The 22,967-nt window shown below is 34.3% G+C and overlaps 2 protein-coding genes across 2 annotated transcripts in view; both read right to left on the bottom strand.

Moving 5' to 3' along the window:
- LOC148944863 (uncharacterized) overlaps positions 1 to 3,021 on the bottom strand; it is a 156,738-nt gene extending 153,717 nt beyond the window's left edge. The window contains exon 1 of the mRNA XM_089099635.1: positions 2,915 to 3,021. The gene's annotated coding sequence lies outside the window, so the exon portion shown is untranslated. The remainder of the gene's footprint in view (positions 1 to 2,914) is intronic.
- An 11,346-nt stretch (positions 3,022 to 14,367) lies between these two features.
- LOC148944862 (uncharacterized) overlaps positions 14,368 to 22,967 on the bottom strand; it is a 63,058-nt gene continuing 54,458 nt past the window's right edge. The window contains exons 7-8 of the mRNA XM_089098802.1: positions 20,101 to 20,257; positions 14,368 to 14,754 (exon numbers count right to left, since the gene is read on the bottom strand). Of these exons, the coding sequence (XP_088954928.1) occupies positions 20,115 to 20,257 (143 nt within the window). The 3' untranslated portion in view covers positions 14,368 to 14,754; positions 20,101 to 20,114. The remainder of the gene's footprint in view (positions 14,755 to 20,100; positions 20,258 to 22,967) is intronic.

Here is a 22,967-nt window from a genome sequence, read left to right as displayed (position 1 = left end):
TCTTATTGAGTATATTAGAAGAATATCTAGATAGAAAGAAACTAGTGTTGAATATTAAAAAGACTGAGATTGTGGTTTTTAGAGGAATTCGTGTGAATAATGATGATCAAAAAGTAGAATTTTATTATAAAGGTGAAAAAGTAAAAGAGAGCAAAAATTTTAAATATTTGGGAGTAACACTTTCAGCAAAAGGAGGATGGAAAGAGCATGTAAAACAGATGATTACAGAGAGGGAAAGCAGTTTCAGCTGCCATTTTACGTAATTCAAGGCTTTCAAGTATAAAAGATCTAAAAATGCAGAAATATGTTTTTAATTGTAAAGTTTTGCCTACTATCCATTACAGAGCTGAACTTTGGGGGCATGACCCGGCACCACAATTGGAATCAATTCAGCTGCAACACTTTAAGAGATTAATTGGTCTTCACGTAACAACCCACAATCAGGCTATAAAAGGTGACCTAGGTATATTTTCACTGAGAATGAGTAGATTAGCACAGATGATCTGGTACTGGCTAAAGGTTCTAAGTCTGTCAGAAGATAGGTTAGCAAAAGCAGCTTATGTGGAGATGCTACGGTTGAAACGTAAAAGAGTGTGGCCGTATCAAATAAAAAATGTTTTAGATGGATTAGGATTATCATATATTTGGAATGAGGGGCTAGGACCCTCAGATCAGGGTGAGTCGTTTTTGGGTTTGTTTTTATGAAGAAAAAAAGAACACGAATTCCAAAATTTGAACCAGGCCGGTAAAACAACTGAAACAATGAAGTTTTATTACCATGTAAAAGAGATATTTGGATTCAAATATTATTTTAAACTAGGATTACCGGGGGAGATATTGAGGACTTGGTTTCAGATCCGAGCAAATTGCCTGCCACTAAAAAATAGAAAAAGAGTATTTGAAAGAAATAGGGTGGCCCCAGATGCAAATGCAGATTATTCTTGCCCCGGATGTAACCTAGGTATTGAGGATGTTGCCCATATTCTCACCAAGTGCCAGCAACTTTCTCTATTAAGGGAAAAGTATTTTGAGGGTGGTAACTTGGAGTTCCCGGGGATCCTGAAAACGACTGTAAAAAGGACAATCAGGCAGTTATGTAAATATGTAAATGAAGCGTTGACTCAATGAGTGAAACTTGATATTTATGTTATTTTTCTTGTGGAGTGTGATTAAGAATAGTGTTCTGTATGGCCTGTTTTTTGGCTTATAATAAAATTATTATTATTATTATTATTATTATTATCTACCAAATCATATTTTTGAGTTAGGACTAAAGTGAATACTCCATTTCATGCTTTTTTTTTTGCGTATTACAAATATGATAAGTATTTATTTCGTAAAGTAATTTCAGCCCCCCCCCCCCTATCAATTTCCTATCAGGTGTAGGTTATTGAGTGCGTATATAGGGGGGGGGGCGGGAAGTCATTTCCGATAGAAATGCTTAGGCCTATTATATTTGTAATCAGCATAAAAAAGGCATCGAATAGTGCATTCACTTTAGTCCTAACTCAATAATATGATTTGGTAGATATTGACCAAATAAGGCATTGAGTGGTATGTTCACTTTATTCGTAAGTCAATAATATGATTTGGTAAATATTTGCCCTGATGTAAATGGAAGGTAAGTTTAAACTTTACCCCCCCCCCTATTGTGCAAATATATACCCTGAATTGGTATATATAGGGGGGGGGGGGCAAAATTCATTTCTGACAGAAATGATTATTATATTCAGAAAGAGCATAAAAAAGACATTGAGTGGTATGTTTACTGTCAATATATACCAAATCATATTATTGAGTTAGGACTAAAGTGAATACACCATTTAATGCCTTTTTGGTAAAATTCTACTTTAGCTACTTTTGGCTATCTTGGGAAGGGGTTAGGTTAGGAAAATGAGACTTCCAGGGATGAGTCTACATGCTATAGTGTGTACTGGGAAGGTATTTTGAAATACCTAACTCCACTCCTTTTTCCTCTAGAGGGTCCTGATATTTGCCTTTATTACAGGTCTATACTTATTGAAATTTTGACAAAACAATATTGTACCTTAATTTTCAGTTATCAGTTTCTTTTTCTCTGGGTTTAGTTTTGAAAATGCAATTCCTGTTATTTGAGTAGAATTTTAAGCCATATAAATAGTTTATTTCCAAAATTTAAGAAATGTCTTTGCATATCTTTAAAACCTTAAAAATTGGGATTGAGCAAAGTTGTGAAGCTGAAAACAATTTTGTTGTACTTCATTTAAGCAGAAGATCTATTTTGCAAGGTTTCACTTCTATAACTCACATATTTTTAAAGGTCATCAAAGGTCAGGACCCTCTAGAGGGAGACAGGAGCGGAGGTGGATACTTCAAAATATCTTCCCAGGACATACTTTAGCCAGTAGACCTATCCCTGAAAGTTTCATTTTCCTAACCCAACCCCATTCCAAGATAGCCAAAAGTAACTAAAGTATAATTTTACCGCCTTTTTTTATGCTGATTATAAATTTAATAATCCTTTCTATTATAAATAAATTTCAGCCCCCCCCCCTATAAATGCCAATTCGGGGTTAGGTATAGCCTATATAGGAGGGGGCTGAAATTCATTTCCAATAGAAATGCTTATTATATTCGTAATCAGCATAAAAAAAGGCATCGAATGGTGTATTCACTTTATTTGAAACTCAATAATATGATTTGGTATATATTAACCATGTTTACTTTATTCATACAGGCCTAAGTCAATAATATGATTTGAAAAAAGTTTACCCAAGACAATACGAATTTGAAAGGATAAGAGTATATGCTGTACAATATTTGTAAGCAGTTTGTGAAAGATCCTCTGGCTAACCAGGGAGGCTAGATTAGGCTGATGTCAGGCAATGCCAGGACTAAATGAAGTTTTTGTTATGCTTTTGCAAGCTTTGCATACCTTAACGTCCTTCTGACTTCCTTAGTTTTTCTTTTTAAATGATGATTTTCTTGAATTCCTGGTAGTATCCTAAAGTAACTTTAACTTTTTCTTTAATTCAGAATTACAAACTACGCAATAACCACCAGTTAAATGAATTACGCTCTAATGTTTGATTTTGTATGCCATCTAATAACTAGTAAAATAAAGTGTAGCGCTTTTCTATAGTATTAATCAAAAAAACTTTTTGCACAAAATAAATTTTTCAAAAAAAAGTAAAGAACTCCATTAAACCAAAAGTGAACAAAAAAGAATCAAATAATCTACCAAGCATACAACTACCGCAAATCAGTATCAATAAATAAATGAAACCCAAAACAAACAGAAATTAGAATAAGTCAAACTCAAAACGAGCAGAAATTAATCTGAGTAAGGTTCTAAATCCTATGATTTCTAAGAGCCAGATATAATTTGTACTTTACTGAAATTTTGATTGGATGTGTTTAGGAAAAAAATTCCAATCGAATGAGCCCTTTTTGAAGTTTCTACGACAATACTTTCTATAAAAATCTTATCTGCCCCAGGGCATAATCTACAACCCGTGCCCTGAGGGTTGTGGGTGAGTGTCCTCCTCAAAATCATAATTTCTATCTGAAAATCAACTACGCTGAACAAGATGGCTATATCAAAACTTTGATTGGATGTGTTTGCTATCGAATGAATCAACAAACAGACAGGGTGATTTTTTTTTAGTTTGAAAAATTCAAACTTATTAGTTTGAATTTTATAGTTGTTGTATATATAGTTATATATATATATATATATATATATATATATATATATATATATATATATATATATATATATATATATATATATATATATATATATATATAGAACGTAAATGGTAGTCTCAGTGCAAAAATCGCCCTGGTGGAACAACTTTGCATTACTAAAGAAATCATATGCATACAGGAAGATTTTCTCTCTGCTGATAATTTGAAACTACTGGATATAGTGCCATCACATGTGCGCTGCTTTATAGCCGCTAAAAGGCCCAGAAAACGAGGCCGTCCCTCAGGTGGACTTGCTACAATAATAGATAGACAAACTAACTCCGAACTGTTTGCAAAATCTGACCATTTCCTTGCAATTAAAGTGGGTGATACTGTCATTGCAAACGTATACCTGCCAACAGACTATAGAGACGAAAATTCTGAAACGAAGTCTGCTCTAGCATGCAGAAAATTGGGTAAATGTTTGAGTAAAATCAGAGCCTCGCACCTCCATTGGGTTCTGTTGGGGGATTTTAGTTGTAACCTATTGAAAAGTGATAATGCACGTACGGCTCTGCTTCTTAGCCTGATTCCAAATGAAAAGGCTCTCTTACCAAAATTTGCTGATTTCACATATATACACAGCTCAGGATCAGTGTCAAACCTTGATCATGTGCTTGTTTCCGGTAGTATTGCTAGTCGTGCAGTAAGTGTAAGCGTACTTAATGATTTTGTAGTATCTGACCATTTGCCGTTGTCTTTCAGTATTATGGCTCCATTTAACCGTGCACGGGCAATCCAAGGTTCTAAGTGACGTACTGTGGTAGAATGGAATAAGATTGATATACCCCAGTACCAGCATTGTATTGATAATATTCTCGCAAAGATAAAAATACCATTTGAGCTTCTCCAGAGTTCGGTTCCGTCTTCAATTAATGAAAATCGTATTAAGTTAAATATATATGCGTCACTTATTTCACATGCTTTATTGCAAGCAGAAAAGCAGTTTGTCCCTCGCACTAAAGTACGAGTCGGATCCGAAGTTGGTCCCAGGATTCTTTACTTGTTGAGGCTTGTAATAAGGTCAAATTTTAGATAAGCACTTGGATAGACTATGGCCCTCCCAGAACTGGTGTTATAAATTTGATTCGTTTATCCACCAAACGCGTTTATTAGAAGAGCCATAGAAAAATAGACATACTATTTGTTCCAGTTTTTATTAAAAGATTTTTAATAACCCAGGACCATTGTGGAAAAATTTAACACATAAACAAAAACAAAAGCCAAACCAGTCATTTAATATCCCTCCCGAACTATGGGAACAACATTTCTCCAGAGAGTTTTCAGAACCAGACCCACTAATAGAAAATCCATCCAAAGTTACACTCGAAAAGATACTTCCGATAGGGGACAAATCAATGTTGACTATATCAGTTTTGGATGTTTATAATATAATTCGTAAAATTAAGAAACCTTTTTCAAGAGGTACAGATCACGTTTGCGCCAAAAACCTCCTGTATGGAACCCCTTTTCTTTTTTCCCACCTTGGCCTGCTTTTCCAAATGGTGTTACAAAAGGAATAGTTCCTGCCTCATTTTCAACTGGCCGTCTTACTCCTGTCCCTAAAAAAAAAAAACCTAAATGAGTGCTCATCATATAGGCCAATAACGGTAGCTGCAACTTTTTGTAAAATTTTTGAGAAGTTGATAATGCCTGAGCTGGTTGATAAATGCTATATGCCCCAACACCGATTTGGGTTCCAGAAAGGAATAGGGTGCGCTCATGCAATGTCGTCGGTCTTGATTGATGCTGATAAATCTGGAGAGCCGCTTATTCTAGGGAGCCATGATGTCAGTCGTGCTTTTGACTCGATAATTCACGCGCATATCCTCACTGAATTGTATAAACGCGGGGTCAGTACCTGTATTATTCGTGCTTTGTATAATATGCATAATCATTTAACTGTCATTGTTAATCTGCCTCATGCAATAATTACAAAGATAACCATACCTGTTCATCACGGAGTAAGACAAAGCGCCCTTACATCCCTAATTGCGTTTAACAACTTTATTCTCGACGCACAATCTCAAGCAGTTTCTTCCTGTCTTTTAGAAGGGATAGATGTGTCTCATATTGCTTATGCGGACGATGTCTTTACTCCAGCCGAACGGTACTGACGTTTGAGAAAAATTTTTCCCTTTTGAGTCGAGAGTATTCGAAAATAAATCTTAAATTTAACGCTGAAAAGTCAGAAGGGGTACTATTCAACTGGGACCCAGTTCCCGAAGGATTTAATGTTGATCTTAATGGAGTATTGGTTGCTCCTAAATTGGAAATGAATTATCTTGGCCTCCCAATCGGTACCTCCCTTAAAGCAACTAAAAAGCTTCTCATTCACCATTTCCAGCGCCGGACGTCCAGTGCCTACGGTGGCATAGTTTCCAATAAACTTTGTCTTAAGCGCCAGCTACTAGCTAAATTATATAACTCGTATGCACTCCCAAATTTTTATACCTTGCACCTTTTTGGCGTACCTTTTCGGCAACGGAATCAAAGCAACTCCGAAGAATTTATTACCGGTATGCTAAATATCTTCTCAGCCTCCCCCCTCTGGGCAAGTAATTCTTGGGCCAATAGGAAACACGGTCTAATAGACCCCAATGCTGCCATCAGCAGATGCATTGCAGCTTACAATATGGGAATAAATGAACACCCATTGGTGTTCCATTTTAAAACAATAGGTATTTCACATTTACTGTTTTTGTGTTTGTTATGTATACTGTATGATTGTTAGGTTTATTATTATGCTTGTGTGCTTGTTCCATAAGTTTTATCTTTGTTTTATTCGTGCTTGTCTATATGCTTGTTACATTGGCTTGTGTTGTCATTTTCTGGTTTATTACTATACCTGTGCGATTGTTCTATGAGTTTTAATTTCGTTTTATTTGTCATTATCCGTCATTTTCTTTTGCTTTTTCTTTTCTTTTGTTTTTTTTTTATACTCCGTTCATTGTATTTCAACGGGCTATAAATAAATTCAATTCATATATATATATATATATATATATATATATATATATATATATATATATATATATATATATATATATATATATATATATATATATATATCGAAAATGACTCGATATTTTTTGGTGGGGAAATTAGCATCCTGGTATTTTCTTGCCTAAAAAAAACAATCTATATAGGTCAGAAGTTTAAGAAAATTCGTTAAGAACCTTAATTTCGGAAAAAGTATTCATGTCAGTGACGTCATATTTATGAATTCATTCGAGAAGCATACATACGTCCTATTGATCTAAGTACTAAATTTATCGTTCTTAGTGTCTATGATGCAGGCAAAATTATGCACGAAACAAATGCTTGACAAGCAAAAACATATGATTGAAGTCATAGTTATGAGTAGGCCTACATTTCAAAAGAATAAACTTCATCATTTTTCCCCCTCTCCAAGAGTGAACGTATTGTTTTTATATGTACGACGCATTCGACATTATAAAAGGAACATAGCTAAGTATAAAATACCAAGTCTAATTAGTCTATTTACAAAAGGCGTTTGAAGTGGCTCCATCATGACTAGAGGACGGTGGCCGGCAATTGCCACCTCCCCCCGGAAAATACCCCCCCCCCCCCCCGTGGAAAATACCCCCACGGGAAATACCCCCCGAAAGTACCCCTCCTGTTTGTTTGAGTTTATTTTTGAGTTTATCCTGTTTGTTGAATTTTATTTGAGTTTTGTTTTTTAATTTCCATAGGGGGAAGGAGTTATAGTACTTGTGTATTATGCACCACTCACTCAAGTTTGCACTGTGTAAAACTCGATAACAAACCGGTTTCTTCGTTAGTTTTTTTTCAGCTTAGCAAGAGACAAGACAAAGACAAGTGACAGAATAGATGGGAAATGTATAATTTGGGCTATATATTTGCACATAAGGGGGGGGGGGATAAAGTACTTGGACATTTTGAAGTCAGAGAACAATTCTTTCTAGGTATATGGCCACTAAAAAATTGCACAAGAATAGCGAGGAAGCTGGAAATTTGGTTAACTTAAAAAAAAAATCCCAGTATAAAGTAAATTTAATGTTTAATTTAAATGTTTTTTCCAAGTGTTAAGTATTTTTTTTTTTCAATGACTGTATTTCCAAGTATTAAGTACTATTATTAGGTTAATGTAGTGTTTCTTTTTAATGCTTTATGATGATCGCTGATGAAAGTGTATGTCATTTGCACCTTTCATTTATGTTATTTTACTATGTTCATGGCCGTATGTTTGGCTTTAAAAGAGAACCTTTCTATCTATCTATCTAATATGCAGAATAATTGTACTGTTAATTAATTTTTATAGCTAAGCGTTTTGTTTAATATTGATGCATTTAATAATATTTTTTAGGTGAATTTATGCTTACGATTGGTATTTACATATTAAGATGTATTTACGCATGTTACTGGTCTCTAGTAGTCACTAGAAAAAAGAAAAGCATTTTTCATACCAAACGATTTTAAAATCTCACATTCATACAGATTTTGTTCACAGAGCTAATTACAGTTTCTATTTTAAGTGTTCGCTCCCAGAAATTGCAGATTTTTATACTTCAAAGATAAAGATCAAATTGGTTTAAAAAGCATTCCTTGACTACGGTAGATTTTTTGATTATTTTTTGCCAAAGCTCCAAAAAGGAATGGGTTTCAGAAAAAAATGTTGCCTTTGGCATCAATTACAGTCCAAGTTTTTGATATGTATTTTCCCTTGCTGCAGAGTAACGCTGATTCTGATGGTGTGATTTTCATTAAGATTCATATACTTTTGGGGGTTCTTTCCCGCTTTTTTTTCGAAAATCAGGCAAATTTTCTCAGGCTTCTTGCCTTGGATGGGTAAAAAAAAACCTAATGAATCTTATATATTCGGGATCAGTATAACAGACTAATTTTTCTAACATTTCTATTTATATCAAAATTTCGTTTTTGGAATTTGATCTCAAACTTCAAAAATTTTAGTTTCAGCTATTATTAAGCTGTAACTCCCCTTGCTTACAATTCATTACCACAAACTGTTTTATTAAGAAAAAAACTGTTACAGTACAATTGAATGAATAATACAGGATAAGAAATGATATTTTCTTTAGGGGTCCCTAGTCTGCACCTTTAACATAATGGAAAGATAAAACTTCAACTCAATAGAGGGAAAAAGAATAGAAAATATGGTAAATAGGCTAGGTTAGTAGTTTTATCACCAACATTAAAGATTTTAAAAGTTCAGTTTTGCTTTCATCTCCTATATACCAAACACAAGAGTAAAAAGGGTGAATACACGGTAAAATTCGAGGTGGAGGGACTTTTTCTATCTTAGAAATAGTTAGGCTATAAATGAATTTTTCAGTAGTGCATCTTAATTTTAAAAATAAAATCCTAAAATAACTAAAAATCCAATTCATGTCATTAGCGTTGTGTTTTAAAAACCTAAGTTTAACGGAAAGCAGACCAACAAAAATTAAGGAAAACGAATTCTATGCTATTTTTGAAGCCCTAGAAGTAGTAAAACAGTTAAAATGGAAGCTAGAATGTCCTTCCTGGGGCATGATTTAGGGTTTGAGTTCATTCCTGAAAGTTTCACTCTCCTCGTGCAGCTATTCTCCAAGATAGTCTAAAGCCCCTCAGCTAGAATCATGCCTTATCTAGATTTTAGCCCATCCCTGTTTATTATAGTATCTGATGACTATAAATAAGTATATAGCCCCACCTACTTAGGCGTTAGGATGTGAATACAGGCTTAAATACAAATAATATAATATATTTTCTGGGCCTGGAACAAACTTCGCAGATCCAAAGATTCCAAACACCGCGTGTCGTCTATTACATTTTCTTCTGTACTAATATAAGTGGCACGGCTTTTGCTCTACTCCCCTGACCGGCTATTTTGATATGAAGTAAATTCTCCGTCCACTGACAATTGAGTCTATTTAATAGCATTTTTATGAGAATTTGTCTCATTGTGTTAAAAAGCTGTCACGTAAACATATTAAAATCACCAACGGTCAGTGTTACCAACACCTCAAAATAAAATGTTCTACAAATTGCATGAAAATGTACCAGACAAAAAATGTACCATATCCCAAATTTTTTTCCGCATGTTACGCTTCGCGTAACACGCAGATCGTCGGTGACGTAAAGTGCTATCTATAAAAATTTTGCATAAGACATTTTCGTTCACTTTCTATATTTATTTTTAAATATTATTAATGAATTGCTGAGATTAATATCTTATTGAAAAACTGCTACTGGTATTTACGGTTCACATGTGTTCAATACTTTTTTTTTTTACAATTTTGAAGTTTTTGCCGCAATGTCAGCAATAAGTGTTTTCAGCTATTGTTTCCAATCCCGTGCTCTGGCTCTAAAAACCTACTGTGTAAAAGGATTGATTTACTACGCGGATCCAAGCCCTATTTGAACCTGAAACCGAAGCTAAAAAAATTTTTTGACTCCCGAGTTTTCGCAACGAAATTCAATTCCCCCCCCCCCCCAAATTCTCAGGATCTTGAAGACTTGTCCCCGAAAACTCCCCGAGTTTTTAAAGCATGTCCCCGAATTTTAAGATTCGAGAGTGGAAGCCCTGCTTGATACACAGAAAGATGTTTTTGTCGACCTCTGGACGCCGGAAGTGTAGTGTCTGTTTACGAAAAAAGGAAAATAGATGACTGCTTGTCTGTCTCTTATCTAGACTATGCTGAACAGATCAGGGTGAAATAAAATATTTGTAGATGAAAGAATAAAAACATAGGTACAAAAATACTGAAGTGTACCACATTGTACCATATTTTGTGGGATTGCACCAAACTGTACCAGTAGAGGTGAAATGTACCAATATGGTACAATTGTACCACGGGCACAATAGGTTTGTAAATTATAATAGCGTTCGCTATTTAAAGGCTAGTGATTACGCCGATTTGGACTATACGATCTGACGAAAATCTGGCAACCGTGGCTGTAAAGGCGTTCTACAGCAGGGTTGCCACCCTGACCTGGAAGAATTGTCTAAATCGAAGAGGAAAAATTTACTAGATCACATCTGTTTTTACTATAGGAGGATAATCAATACGATTTTCACAATCTTTTTTCCTTTTTTCTTCTTTTTTTATATTTTACTCTTTTCTTTCGTTTTCATAGTATGATTTAAAATTACGGAAATCTACAAGTTAAAAAATACTTTTTTTGGATTATTTGGATGTACTACTGGATAGGCTTCATGTTCCAGATGCGGTGTATGCAAGACGTCAAGCAATAGTCTGGAATCTTGGACTCTGGAAATTCTGCTGGTGAAGCCCGGCTTTAAATTTATCATTGTTCTTCAGGTCATAAAATTCATATATATTGAAAAAGTAAAAAACAATCAACGAAGACAAACAGCTACAACTCATAATCACGAAGCAATTCAGGCGATGAAGTGCTAAGAATCTGAGGTGTGTTTGAAAGTGACGGCTTTTGAAATTTGTCCCCCATTTTTGTCCCAGAATTGTGGTACAATTCAGTATTTTTGTATCTATGTTTGTATTCATTCATCTACAAATATTTTATTTCACCCTGATCTGTTCAGCATAGTCGAGATAAGAGACAGACAAGCAGTCACTTATTTTCCTTTTTTCGTAAACAGACACTTCACTTCCGGCGTCCAGAGGTCGCAAAAACATCTTTCTGTGTATCAAGCAGGGCTTCCACTCTCAAATCTGAAAATTCGGGGACATGCTTTAAAAACTCGGGGAGTTTTCGGGGACAAGTCTTCAAGATCCTGAGACATTTGGGGGGGGGGGGGAAATTGAATTTCGTTGCGAAAACTCGGGAGTCAAAAAATTTTTTTAGCTTCGGTTTCAGGCTCAACTCGAAAATCCGTGCAATTTGTGGAAAGCTTTGTCCCTTTTTAAAGACGCTGCTTGAAACGATCTGTTCCCATACTTGCCAAAGTTCTTTCTGACTCTCTGCAGCTTGCCCCATTCTAGTGCTGGAGCAGAGAGACAGTTCTCGATTTTGTCGGTCATAAGAACCAAACATCGCAATAAACTAAATATCTCGAGTTTTCTTCCCTGATGAAAAAGAAGCAACTTGTCCTCAGGTCGTCAAGTGGAATCCATGACTGGGTGATCTCCAGCGATTTTACTCGGGCTACCAAGGAATGGAAACAGGTGTATCCCTTCAGCCAAAATTCGACACTAGTCAATGCTTTAAATTCGGATGAGGACGAGGACGAGTAAAGCCTTTTAAGTGCGACTTTTGTTTTAATTATGACTGCATATCTTTCTTCTTACTTTTCAATTTGTACGATTTGCCTGACCTGAAGACTATTGACACTATGACCTGAAGACTGAACTAAAATATAAAATATATTATCTGATATGCGAGGGGAGTTCCATTGTGACTCAATCAAATTCAACTCAACCCCCTGCAGCAACGCAATTCAACTTAACCCTTCTTGATGAACTCAACTCCTACTCAAATCAACAGTACACAAACAACAGCAGGTAAAACAATGACGAATTAATCCATGACAGTAAAATTCGTAACCCTTAAATAAAAATTTCGGTGCAGTATTCAAGGGTCGTCCTCAGCAAAGCACAAATAAAAATATCTAGTAAATTCATATATATCGTAATTTACTTCAATATGATCGAACAGTATATCTTTTGTTGCATGTGATAAAGGCTTGATTTGAATGGAACTTTATTTTTTGCTTATTTGTTGGGTCAAAAATTTTCTTAGTGCAAGGACTTAGAACTTATTGGGGTCCTCTTGGCCCAAGGACTTAGCATTTTAATATCATATATGAGTTAAATAAACTTTTAAATTTAACTGAATACTACGCAATAAAGTCCTGAATCGAAAAATTTACTAAGGAAGTTTTCAGCGTATTTTCGGGACCCTGATAAAACGAATCCCCTTGGCAAAAGAGTCTTAGATGGATATTTTATTATCAAATATGAAATGTATAAACTATCAAATTTAATGTAATGTGAGTTGAATGGAGCCGATCCCCACAAGATTGAGTTTTTAAATAAATGAATGAGTTATTTATTTCAGAACAACTTATTCACATACTCAAATGGATGAAATCGCGTTCTCGTCAAATAAACATAAAAAATAACCTGGTCAATAGCGACATAAAATACTCTCACACTGTACAATCTTGTATATTATACAAGCAAAATAATTTAATAGCTTAATTATAACTTTAAAAGTTTATTGCCTGTAAAACTAAGAGGAACAAAAAAAAGAAAGAAAAAAAGACAACATGCCGACTAAGGACTGAACTGAATTGGCGTCAAGTTGAATAGATTCGAGTCAAACAGGCTTGATATTCACAGGGTTGAGTTGAATAGTGTTATTTGATGACTTGAATGGGAGTTGGATTCACCGGGGAGTTGAAGTGACTTGGGTGATTTAGTGACCACGAGGAGAGCACCCCCCCCCCCCAAGCGTTGTCTAGATCAAAGTTTATTTTATTTCTCTTTAATAAAAGTTCATTATGAGCTGTTATAAAAATTAAAATTGTCCAAAATCTTTAAAACGACAGCAAAGAGCAATATTAAAACTTGTGTCAAAATTACGACGGAATGTCAAGGGGACAAGCAAACCTCTACGATTCCTAAATTTTCTGAGTTAAACATATTTTCTGGATAGACTTCATTTCTTGGAAATTGACATCTTTCAGTTTTATAAAGGAAAAAAAAAGAAATAAAACAAATGAAAAATTAATTATACGAGACGAAAAATTGTGCGGGTTTATCACTGGTACAACTAGCGGCCAAGCTGCCCCCTCCCTCATTATTGGTCCTAAAGAGTCATCATTTATTCTCTTTTAACCATTTTACATATTAACCTTCAAATTGATGTCTCCAAAATAAACCGTCAAGTTAATTACAAATACAGTAGTCGTCCAACTATTACACTAACAAATTAAGTCTATTCATCGTTATAAGTCACCAATCCAAGAAGCATCCGGTGATAAATCGTAAAAATTGAAAAATTAATCTTTATATTTCTCCAGGCAGGTCAGAGGAAAGCCAAGAAGGCCCCAGTAGAAAGAAGGCAAAGGGGATAGCATCTAGCAAGCTACAAACTCTTCTCATCCAACCTTTTTTCTTCACTGAGGAAATTTCACGAAAGTTTGGGGGTGGGGTCAATTTATTTTCAATTTCTAGAAAAGTGGGGGGGGGGTAATTTAACTCTTTTCAATTAAAAATAAAGCAAAATCAATTTCCAATGATAATAACCAAAAAAACGATATTTTTCGAAGTCGGGGGAGGAGAAGGTAAAAAATCTTGGAAAAAAATCAGCTATAGCAAGTAACAAGTTTTTTTTTTTCATTTAACAGTTTTTCTCAGTGATCGGCACTTGACAGCAAAGAAGTGAAAGTGGCAGGATAAACCAATTAATCACTGTTAGCAATTTTCTTACCGAATTTGCTATTAACAATAAAAGTGTCAGAGTCAGAATAAAATTAGTGACTATATCAACACATACCCTCCCCCCCCCCCATTAACAATAGCTAAATGTGAAACATGCAATAATATTTTACCAAATTTGTGGGTGCTTTCATTCAAATTATAAAAAAATAGATTTTTTTTACTATTCTCACCCCCCCCCCCAACCCACCCACAAAAAAATTTACGTACGTACCTGCTCCTTAGATATTTTTTGATAGCACTAAAATCACAGAGAAACAGAGAGCCTACTCGTAAAAATTTCTATGTCTCAGAAAATTTTCTTCTTTTTTACTGGCTTATAACTTCACGCAGGATAACCAATCAGGTATGAAGAATATTCGTCACAACCATGGATCAATGGAATTAAAGCATAGGTTTTCCCTTGAAAATTACGGGAAAGTAATCTCTTTTTTCTCTTTGTTTATACATTGCCTAAAATCGAAGACAATATACATATACACAGGGTTCTTATAGTATAAAATCAAAATAAACAAAAAAATTTAGACTGATCACCATCCGTCAATAATGGATATCGAAATTCTATCCAGAAATAAACACAGACGGCAAACGAAGGAAAACTACCGCTTCATATCTGAAAAGAAGAAAAGACCAATTGTAAATTTACAAAACACTAACAGAGACAAAAAAAGGACAAAATACAGACCTACAAAAGGAAAGGGTAGATTTTTTAATTAAGACAATGAAATAAAGTTTATATGTATAAATAAACATATATATTTTCAATTTATTACCATACTATGGAAAGGTAGTAGTAGTAATAGAGAGAGGTAGAGAGTTATTACAGAGAGATATTATTGTTCTGGCTCAGCGAATGGCAGTTTAGTTGCCAATAGCTGATTAGCAATAGTTGCGCAGTGATCGGCAAACGCTACATGGTGCTGATAGTTTTTTTGTCGATGCTGGCGCTAGTTTCCACTCTTATAAGTTATTCATACTCTTTGAGGTGTCATAGGTGTCTTCTTGAGGGACACCTATTGAGTCTTAATCTAAAAATCGAAACCCAGTCATCCCAAAACCCCAAATTTTTGCAAACTTCTGGGCACTTCTTATTTAAATGTGTAACATTCAATGTTTTTCAGCGTTCATGGGCACTATTCAGTTGAATTATAATTTTTTTTTTTTTTACTAATCTCCTCCACCCTAGAGAGAGAGAAAGAAAGAGAGAGAGAGATAAAGAGTGAGAGAGAGAGAGATAAATAGATATATATAGATAGAGAGAGAGAGAGAGAGAGAGAGAGAGAGAAAGAGAGAGAGAGAGAGAGAGAGATCCCTGCAGTCCTGGTAATCGGAGGTATGAAGCAAAACTGGCAATTAAAATGATTTTAAGAAATGATGTGTTTAACGTTACAGCAGTGCATGACTAAACCTATAAACGGTAAATATAAATAAATTATTATAAATAATATAATATAAATGATTGGTAAAACATAAACGGATAAGTGATAAATAAATCAAGCTAACAAATGTGTTTGTTTTTTCAAATAAGAGTATACAAAACATAGCCTAAGAATAAGCTATCCTCTACTATTCAACTATGAATAACGTTATTAGTTTGAAAATATCAATAAAAATAGAAAAAGCCAAATACTACCAATGGAGGGGGGGGGTCATCAAGTATGGTTTTTAAGCGTGGGCGCTCCAAAAAACGACGGAGGATTTGCTAAAAGTTTTCCAGAGGAATTGCCTATCAAAATAGGAATTATTCTCCAAATCAAAATGCTGGACAAAGACGCTGCCCAATTCTACCAGCAATTGCATAGTAGTGCCGACTTTGTCCTCTGCAAATTCCCGAACGCCGGTATTTCCTAGTAGGTGATGCTAATGATCTAAAGTTAAGTTCCCTTTATATTTTCCTCAATTTAAAACGGATAGTAAAAACAACAACAAGCAAAGGAAATTCTACCCTTGATTTGATTTGCACGAATATGCACGCTTTTTACAGCCCACCTGTCCCTTTGCTCCCGTTAGGGGGAAGCTACCATTTTTGTTTATTAATGAGGCCTCTCTCCAGCTTTAACCATACTTTTTCTGTTACTGAATTCTCTTATCACCCAATTTCCCAATGATGGCCTCTTTGAACTTGGATTATTATTGAAAACTGGCTGGGTCTCAAAGGGAATAATAACATTTAATGTTAAAGTTTCTAACTTCTAGAATCTGATTTAAAAAAAAAAATACCTAGATTCCTTCCTTGAGAAAAAAGTGAAAATATATTCTAATGACAAACCGTACATTACAAGCCAATTGAAAAAGCTAATTAGAATTAAAATGAATCTACTTAAGAATGGAAAAACATCCGAAGCTAACTCAATGCGTAAACATATAAAAAAAGAGATTCATAAATCTGCTTCTTCATATTAAAATTTAACGTCAAAGATTTATTTTCTACTAAGCCAAAACAATGGTATAATAGAATAAACTAGATTTTATAGATAAACTAGATAATATAGATTTTCACTTCAAAGAGGAGCCCCTCAGTTACAGCCAATGATGTGAACAAATTTCTTTCCTCTATCTCTTCTTTCTTTCCCCTTTTCTCTTTCTTTCCTCTAGCCTCCCTCCTCTCTCTTCTGACAATCCTTATGATTTATTTCGCCCTCAGATGTGGAAACAAATTTAAGAATATTAAAAAGTGCAGTACTTGTCCGCTAAACGTCCCGATTGTACCAATTAAAGGCTTTGCTAACAATCTTTTAGAACCTTTGTCCTTACTTTTTAGTGAAATCACCTCTACTGGTAAGTTCCCAAATCGTTGGAAATTAGGTTTTACTACTTCCGTAAAAAAGAAAGGTAACAAGAAGATTTGATGGTTTCCAGCCCATTACTCTTACTCCAGTTTTTTCCAACTTATATGAAAGCTTTTCAGCTGAATGGTTGAAAATAAAGATAATCCCAAATGTTGACCAAGACAATCCAGAAATTTACGCTCTATATCTACCACCCACTATCTTGTTCTCCATATTGACACAATATGTAACACACTTAAAAAACCTGGCTCAATGTTATTGCAGTGAACTTGCAGAAAGTTTTTGATTTCATCAACCACAATACATTGGTAGAAAAACTATCCAATGACTTTCAAGTTGACCCCTATTTAATTAGAATAATTGCGTCTTTCTTTTTTAGTAGAACACAAGTCGTCAAATACCTGAATGTATATTCTGACTATAAAGGCGTATATATATTTCAAACATTATTATTATTAGTTTGATATATATTCAAACTATAAAGGCGTGCCCCAGAGAACCCTCTTAGGCCCAATTTTATTTGCTGCAACGATAAACAACCTTGGTGTCGATTTCCAGATAGATGGAAACTTGTTGATGACCTGACTGTCTTAAAAGACATGTTTCAAAAATTTAAAAAGTATCCCAATGGACTACTTTTGGAATCGATATCAGACGAAGCTGTTACTAATGATATGAGAGTCAACCCCTTACAGTCAACGGCTTTAAATATTAATATCCTTGTAACTCCCCATTGTTTCTACTGTCAAATCCCCTCTGAAATGTCTGTCACCATTATGAAATTACTGGGTTACCATCTCAACCGACTTAAAATGGGTTGCCATATTAATGATATTTTAAAATGTGCAAATGCCGCATTTTCCCTCCTTAAACTCCTTTAAAAATTTAAATGTCCTAAATCGAATTGTTTGAAAATTTTCCTCTCATTTGTACGCTCAGCCCTCGAGTACGCCTGTCCTGTTTGGCATCCTGGCATCTCCATTGAATTGTCGGACAGAATAGAGGCAGTCCAAAAAAGGTGCAAGGAATTATCTTTAGTGAGGATAAAGTACCTTATATTTGCCTTCTTCGGAGAGCCAATGTAGTTACTTTTATGGAAAGGAGAGCAAACATTTCCTTGCGTTTCGCTAACAATGCCCTTCACAACCCTCGGGCAACTACCCTTTTCCCTAGTCAATATTCACCCCTTCGACCCCGCCTCCCACGTTCTGCTTCAACAAAACTCACCCTCCTTGCCCCAATAAAAGTTTCCACTGAAAGATATAGAAATACTTTCATCCCTTACATAGTTTACATATTCAATCAGTGAATCTCCTCAACCCCTCCCTCTTATCTCCCTTTTCAACTATATTTTTGGTGTTCATTTTGGAAGTTTCAAGCTTTCTATTTTTTGGTCGCATAACTAAATTGTTTTTGTTTTAATTATTCTTTATCTTTTTAGATTTACGAGTTTTCTTTCTTTTGACATTTTGCTGATTCGGTATTGACCTTTTAATTTTTGAGTTTTAATTGTTTTTGGCATTAATACTTATTTGACGTTGACATTTTTATATTTTTTTCGTTGTTGTTTGTTTTCGGGTTTTCTTCGTTTTATTGACACTAAGTGCGGATTCGGCCTATTTGGGCTTTTAATAGCCGTTTTTTAGTAATAAATCTCATCTTATCTTGATTGTTTTGAGTACTCGACTGACTGACAATATTCGAAACAGTGAGCCCTACGACAAATATGGTTAAATCCCCCTTTCAAGGGCTATAATGAGAGAACGGTTGGCTAGTACACGTTTTGTGGATGACAGATTGTCCTTGCTGGCTAACCGTGTAGGGCCAAACGAAAGGCAGGTTGTCCCCAATTGGGATGGGAGGATGTCGTTAAGGGGGAGGTTTTGAATAAATTGGGAGGGAGGAAGAGTGTGCTTAGCTTTGCTGGCCTCTGGCGACTTGGTGCTACAGTGAGTTGTTAGTAGTAGTAGTAAAATGAAAGTCTTAACCTGCTTAAACATTGAAAAGTAAGAAAAAAGCCACCTAAAGCATTATGGTTGCGTTTCAGGCTTAACTTTCACTCACTCTCCAAAAACTCTACCCAACCCTCATTGAATATATAATCAAGTGCCTACTCAGATTGGCTGAAATCACACAGAGCTAAGGAGAGCTAAAAAAAAAAAAAAAAAAAAAAAAAAAAAAAAAAAAAAAAAAAAAGTCCAGAGACAGATAAATAAATTATCCATGCTTCAATCTAACTGTATTCCATGCATTGTATTGAGATTATTTTTTTCAAATTCTTTCCTTTTCCTCAATCATAAACACGTCTTTCAATACTGTTTGATCAGTAAAAATGGGAACTTAATAAGCCAAATTAAAATTTTAATTCGTACACGATTAGATATGGAATTTTCAATTAAGGGGACATTAAAAAATACTTCTTCAAACAAATGTACAAGATACTCTATATAATTCGTCTAATTGCAGAGCAGCGTCCGAGAATTCCTGAATCTACTCCACAGTTGATTTTAGACTTCAGGAGTGGCCACTAGTTACTCAGAATAACTCACAGTCAAGGATGAAGCAACTAAACGCTTCCCCCTCCCAGTTTAAAGAGTATGAAAAAATGATAAGAAAGGACCTTGATATAGATTAAGCTACCGTTTAAAATCATAAGTCCTCTTAGTTCACTGTTACCCAAAAGTCAGGAAAATTCAAACATTTTATTAGAATTTGGATTCAAATTAAATAGGTTTGCTTGGAAAACTCGAAATCTTCTAAAATAAGTTAAACTTTTCTGCTTTCCAACTATTTTTATTTGTTTAGAGCATGCTTAGACCTAGACTCGTCTGCGGAAAATAGACCGAAAAAAACCCACAAATTAGGCCCTCTTGGCAAGCTAGACTAATGTGAGGCATATAGGCTAATAAAAAACATCACAAATATACCGACTAGGCCCTTTTTCCAAAAGCTATTCTTAAATATTTGGTTAAATATAAAGCAAAAGTAGAAAAAAAAAATCCGACACATTTTCTAATTGGTTTTTAAAATTAACTTAGTAATTAGCGCCGCAGCGGCGCTAGATGGTGTTGGCTGTCTTTTTTCCCTCAGAGACAAAACTGGAGTTAAATATCGGCTTATCGCAATCTTTGCCCCTGTTCACAGCACCAGAAATACAAGGAAATACTTACCAGATTTGTTGCCTTCATTTCCCCGTACCCCTGTCCAGTTCCGGAAGGAGGATACGGTGCGCGGTCAATATGTGTCCTTGAATTTGTGCTTTCGACCGTTTCGATTCAACAACTTCGAATTTGCAAAGAGGGCATATCTTTTTGTTGTTTATCAAACCTAAAAAAGCTCTATAAATTAAATATGACGAAAAAGAACAGCACAGAAGATATATGAGGGATGATTTTGAGGTATCAAAAGAACAAAAAAAAAAGATACAATGGAGGATTATTGTTTAGCTAAGCCACACAGATCCCGACTGAACCAGTTTATTCAAAATGGGAGCAAAAAATAGAAGGAAAAACAATAGAATAGATTAAAAAAGAAGTTTCATGACTGGTTTGACTCTTACCTATCATTTCTCAAATGACTGATTTCTCACAGACTGAACGAATTTTAAACAGATATATACGGAAATTGTGGCTTAATCCCGCTTTCTAGGGCTATAGTGAGAGAAAGGTTGAGAAGGCTAGGGCACGTTCTGCGGATGAAGGATGACAGACTGCCATTTTTGGCCAACCGCCTAGGGCTAAACGGAAAACAGGTCGTTCTCAGTTGGGGTGGAAGAATGTTGTCACAACCAATGTCCAAAACACTGAGTAAAGGACAAGCTTGAATACAGATAAGGATTTCGACGCCACTGACGCCCCCCCTAAATTTGATGCCACTAGGTCAACACTTAATTAAGTTCGAGTTTTTATGCACATAAAACGTTTTGACAAAGGAGAGGCGCTAAGTGCATGAGCACGTAGAATGATCGCAATTTGACTTTATCGGATTGCCTTCATAGCCATTCAAGCAAACAAACATACATAGAGATACACGGAAGACAAGGTTTTGAAATACCCATATTGTAGCAAGCGTAAGCAAATTTACTAGATAAAAGTGCACCAACATTGAAAAAAGTTACATTTTTTTTTTCTTTTTTTTTTACAACCAACAACATTGTATATACGAACTTAACAATTTCATTTCCTTTTATGAATTTAATACAAAATAGAGACCAGGTATGTGCAGAGGTATTCCTGTTTGGAGGAGGGGGAATGAGAGGGTCAAACTTTAAGAAAATACAAAAAACAGGTAATTATTGCGCAATACATAGGAATAATCTAAATATTTCAGAGATTGGGGAATGACCCAAGGGGCGTAAAGTGGTTGAGAACAAAAGTTTGAACTTGTACAAAAACAAGAGATTTTGCCACAACGAAGTAATTTCTTGCCTTTTTGAGTGAGCACAACTCATTCTTGTGCTCACAACTTCTTGCGAGCACAACTCATTAGAATGGGTTGTGCAGAATAATCAAATTAGTATGTTCTACCTTTTGCAACATAGACAGTTTCCTTTTTAAGCAGGTGATACGATCTATTAAAAATAGTATACTAGATTATACAAAATTTAAAAAATAATAACAATAAAAATAACCTGTAAAAAAAATTAACAGTTGCAATTACTCATTTAATTAGTGCTTTAACGAATTCTTGGACATCAAAACTTAACAAAATTATTGTTTGCACTTTCTTTTAAATGTGTTTATACTATCTTTAAAATGTGTTTAAATGTATAAATCTATTATGGTTGTCAAAGTTTTATGTAACTTATAGGTGCATGTATCAGGTAATTTATATAAGAAACAGAAAATATCAAGTGGTATTATCAATACACTCCCCTCAAAAAGGATGTGATCTTGAGGGAAATTGTATAATGAAATTCAACATGCATGAAAACCCAAAAGCACTATATACAAAATATGAAATTCATTATTTTTCTCCTGAGGTGATCATGTCTGAACAGAAGCCCAAGACTGTTTAGAGATAATTTGAAAACTAAAAAAAAAAAAAAAAAAAAAAAAAAAAAAAAAAAAAAAAAAAAGAATTGTTATTTTAAATAATTGACTATTAAAAAATGAGACTTAATAGATAATTTGATTGTTTACGTTTTATAATATATAATTAATTAATATATAGTTATATATATATATAGTTAATTTATATATTATAATATAAATTATAGTATATATTATATACTATAAATAATATTAATAATATATTTGCATAAATTATAGTACAAATTATATATAATTAAATATTGAATTAAGTCAATTCAGGTCTTATTATCAACAAAGAAACGAAGACTGTTAACCGGTAACAAATATTACCGCCATCTCTAAACGCTTCCAGTACGCTTAGTCTATCAAGGTATAGAAGGAAAGTTGTTAGCAACCTGCTCTCCAATGGACTGCCCAGAGCTACAAACGCTGTCTGGTCTGCTTCAGCCCTGTTTAAAGTGAAATTACCCCAAAAGTGATTACAGCATTTGCACTTTATAGATTAATAATTGTTAAGTTAGTTAATCTGAAAGTTAAGTAGATAGTAATAGTAGAGTAGATATTTAAAACTTGAGTATATAATCAATATTCAAGTGTCAACCATCAGATCAAAGCGCAGATCAAATAGCAGATCAACCAGCAAGATCAAATATCAATCAAAGAGGTAATAATCAATCAAAGTATATGAGTATATAATCTTGTGATTGGTTAACCAATCACAAAATTTGTTACTATTTTTTAAGTTCTTTTATTAAAAACAGAAAAATTCGTTCTTGTCAGCTTCTTTAAATATAAAATAAATTCTTTCATTAATTTTTCTTTTATTAAAAAATAGAAAAACTTAAATAACAATTAATTATTATCTTCTTTTCTTATTATCTTTATTTTTCTTTTCCTTCTAAGAATTTTTTTTTCAAGACCACACTGCCTTTCTATGACGAAACAATAGGAGTTTCTAAAGAGATAAGTCCTTTTATTAGATACTGAAAATCAAATACAAAGGT

Source organism: Artemia sp. Qi Xiang Cuo, chromosome 13 (assembly GCF_049724085.1).
Source record: "Artemia sp. Qi Xiang Cuo chromosome 13, ASM4972408v1, whole genome shotgun sequence".
Classification (NCBI taxonomy): Eukaryota; Metazoa; Arthropoda; class Branchiopoda; order Anostraca; family Artemiidae; genus Artemia; species Artemia sp. Qi Xiang Cuo.
Note: the sequence above shows the minus strand (reverse complement) of the source record. Positions and strands in the feature narration are given on the sequence as shown.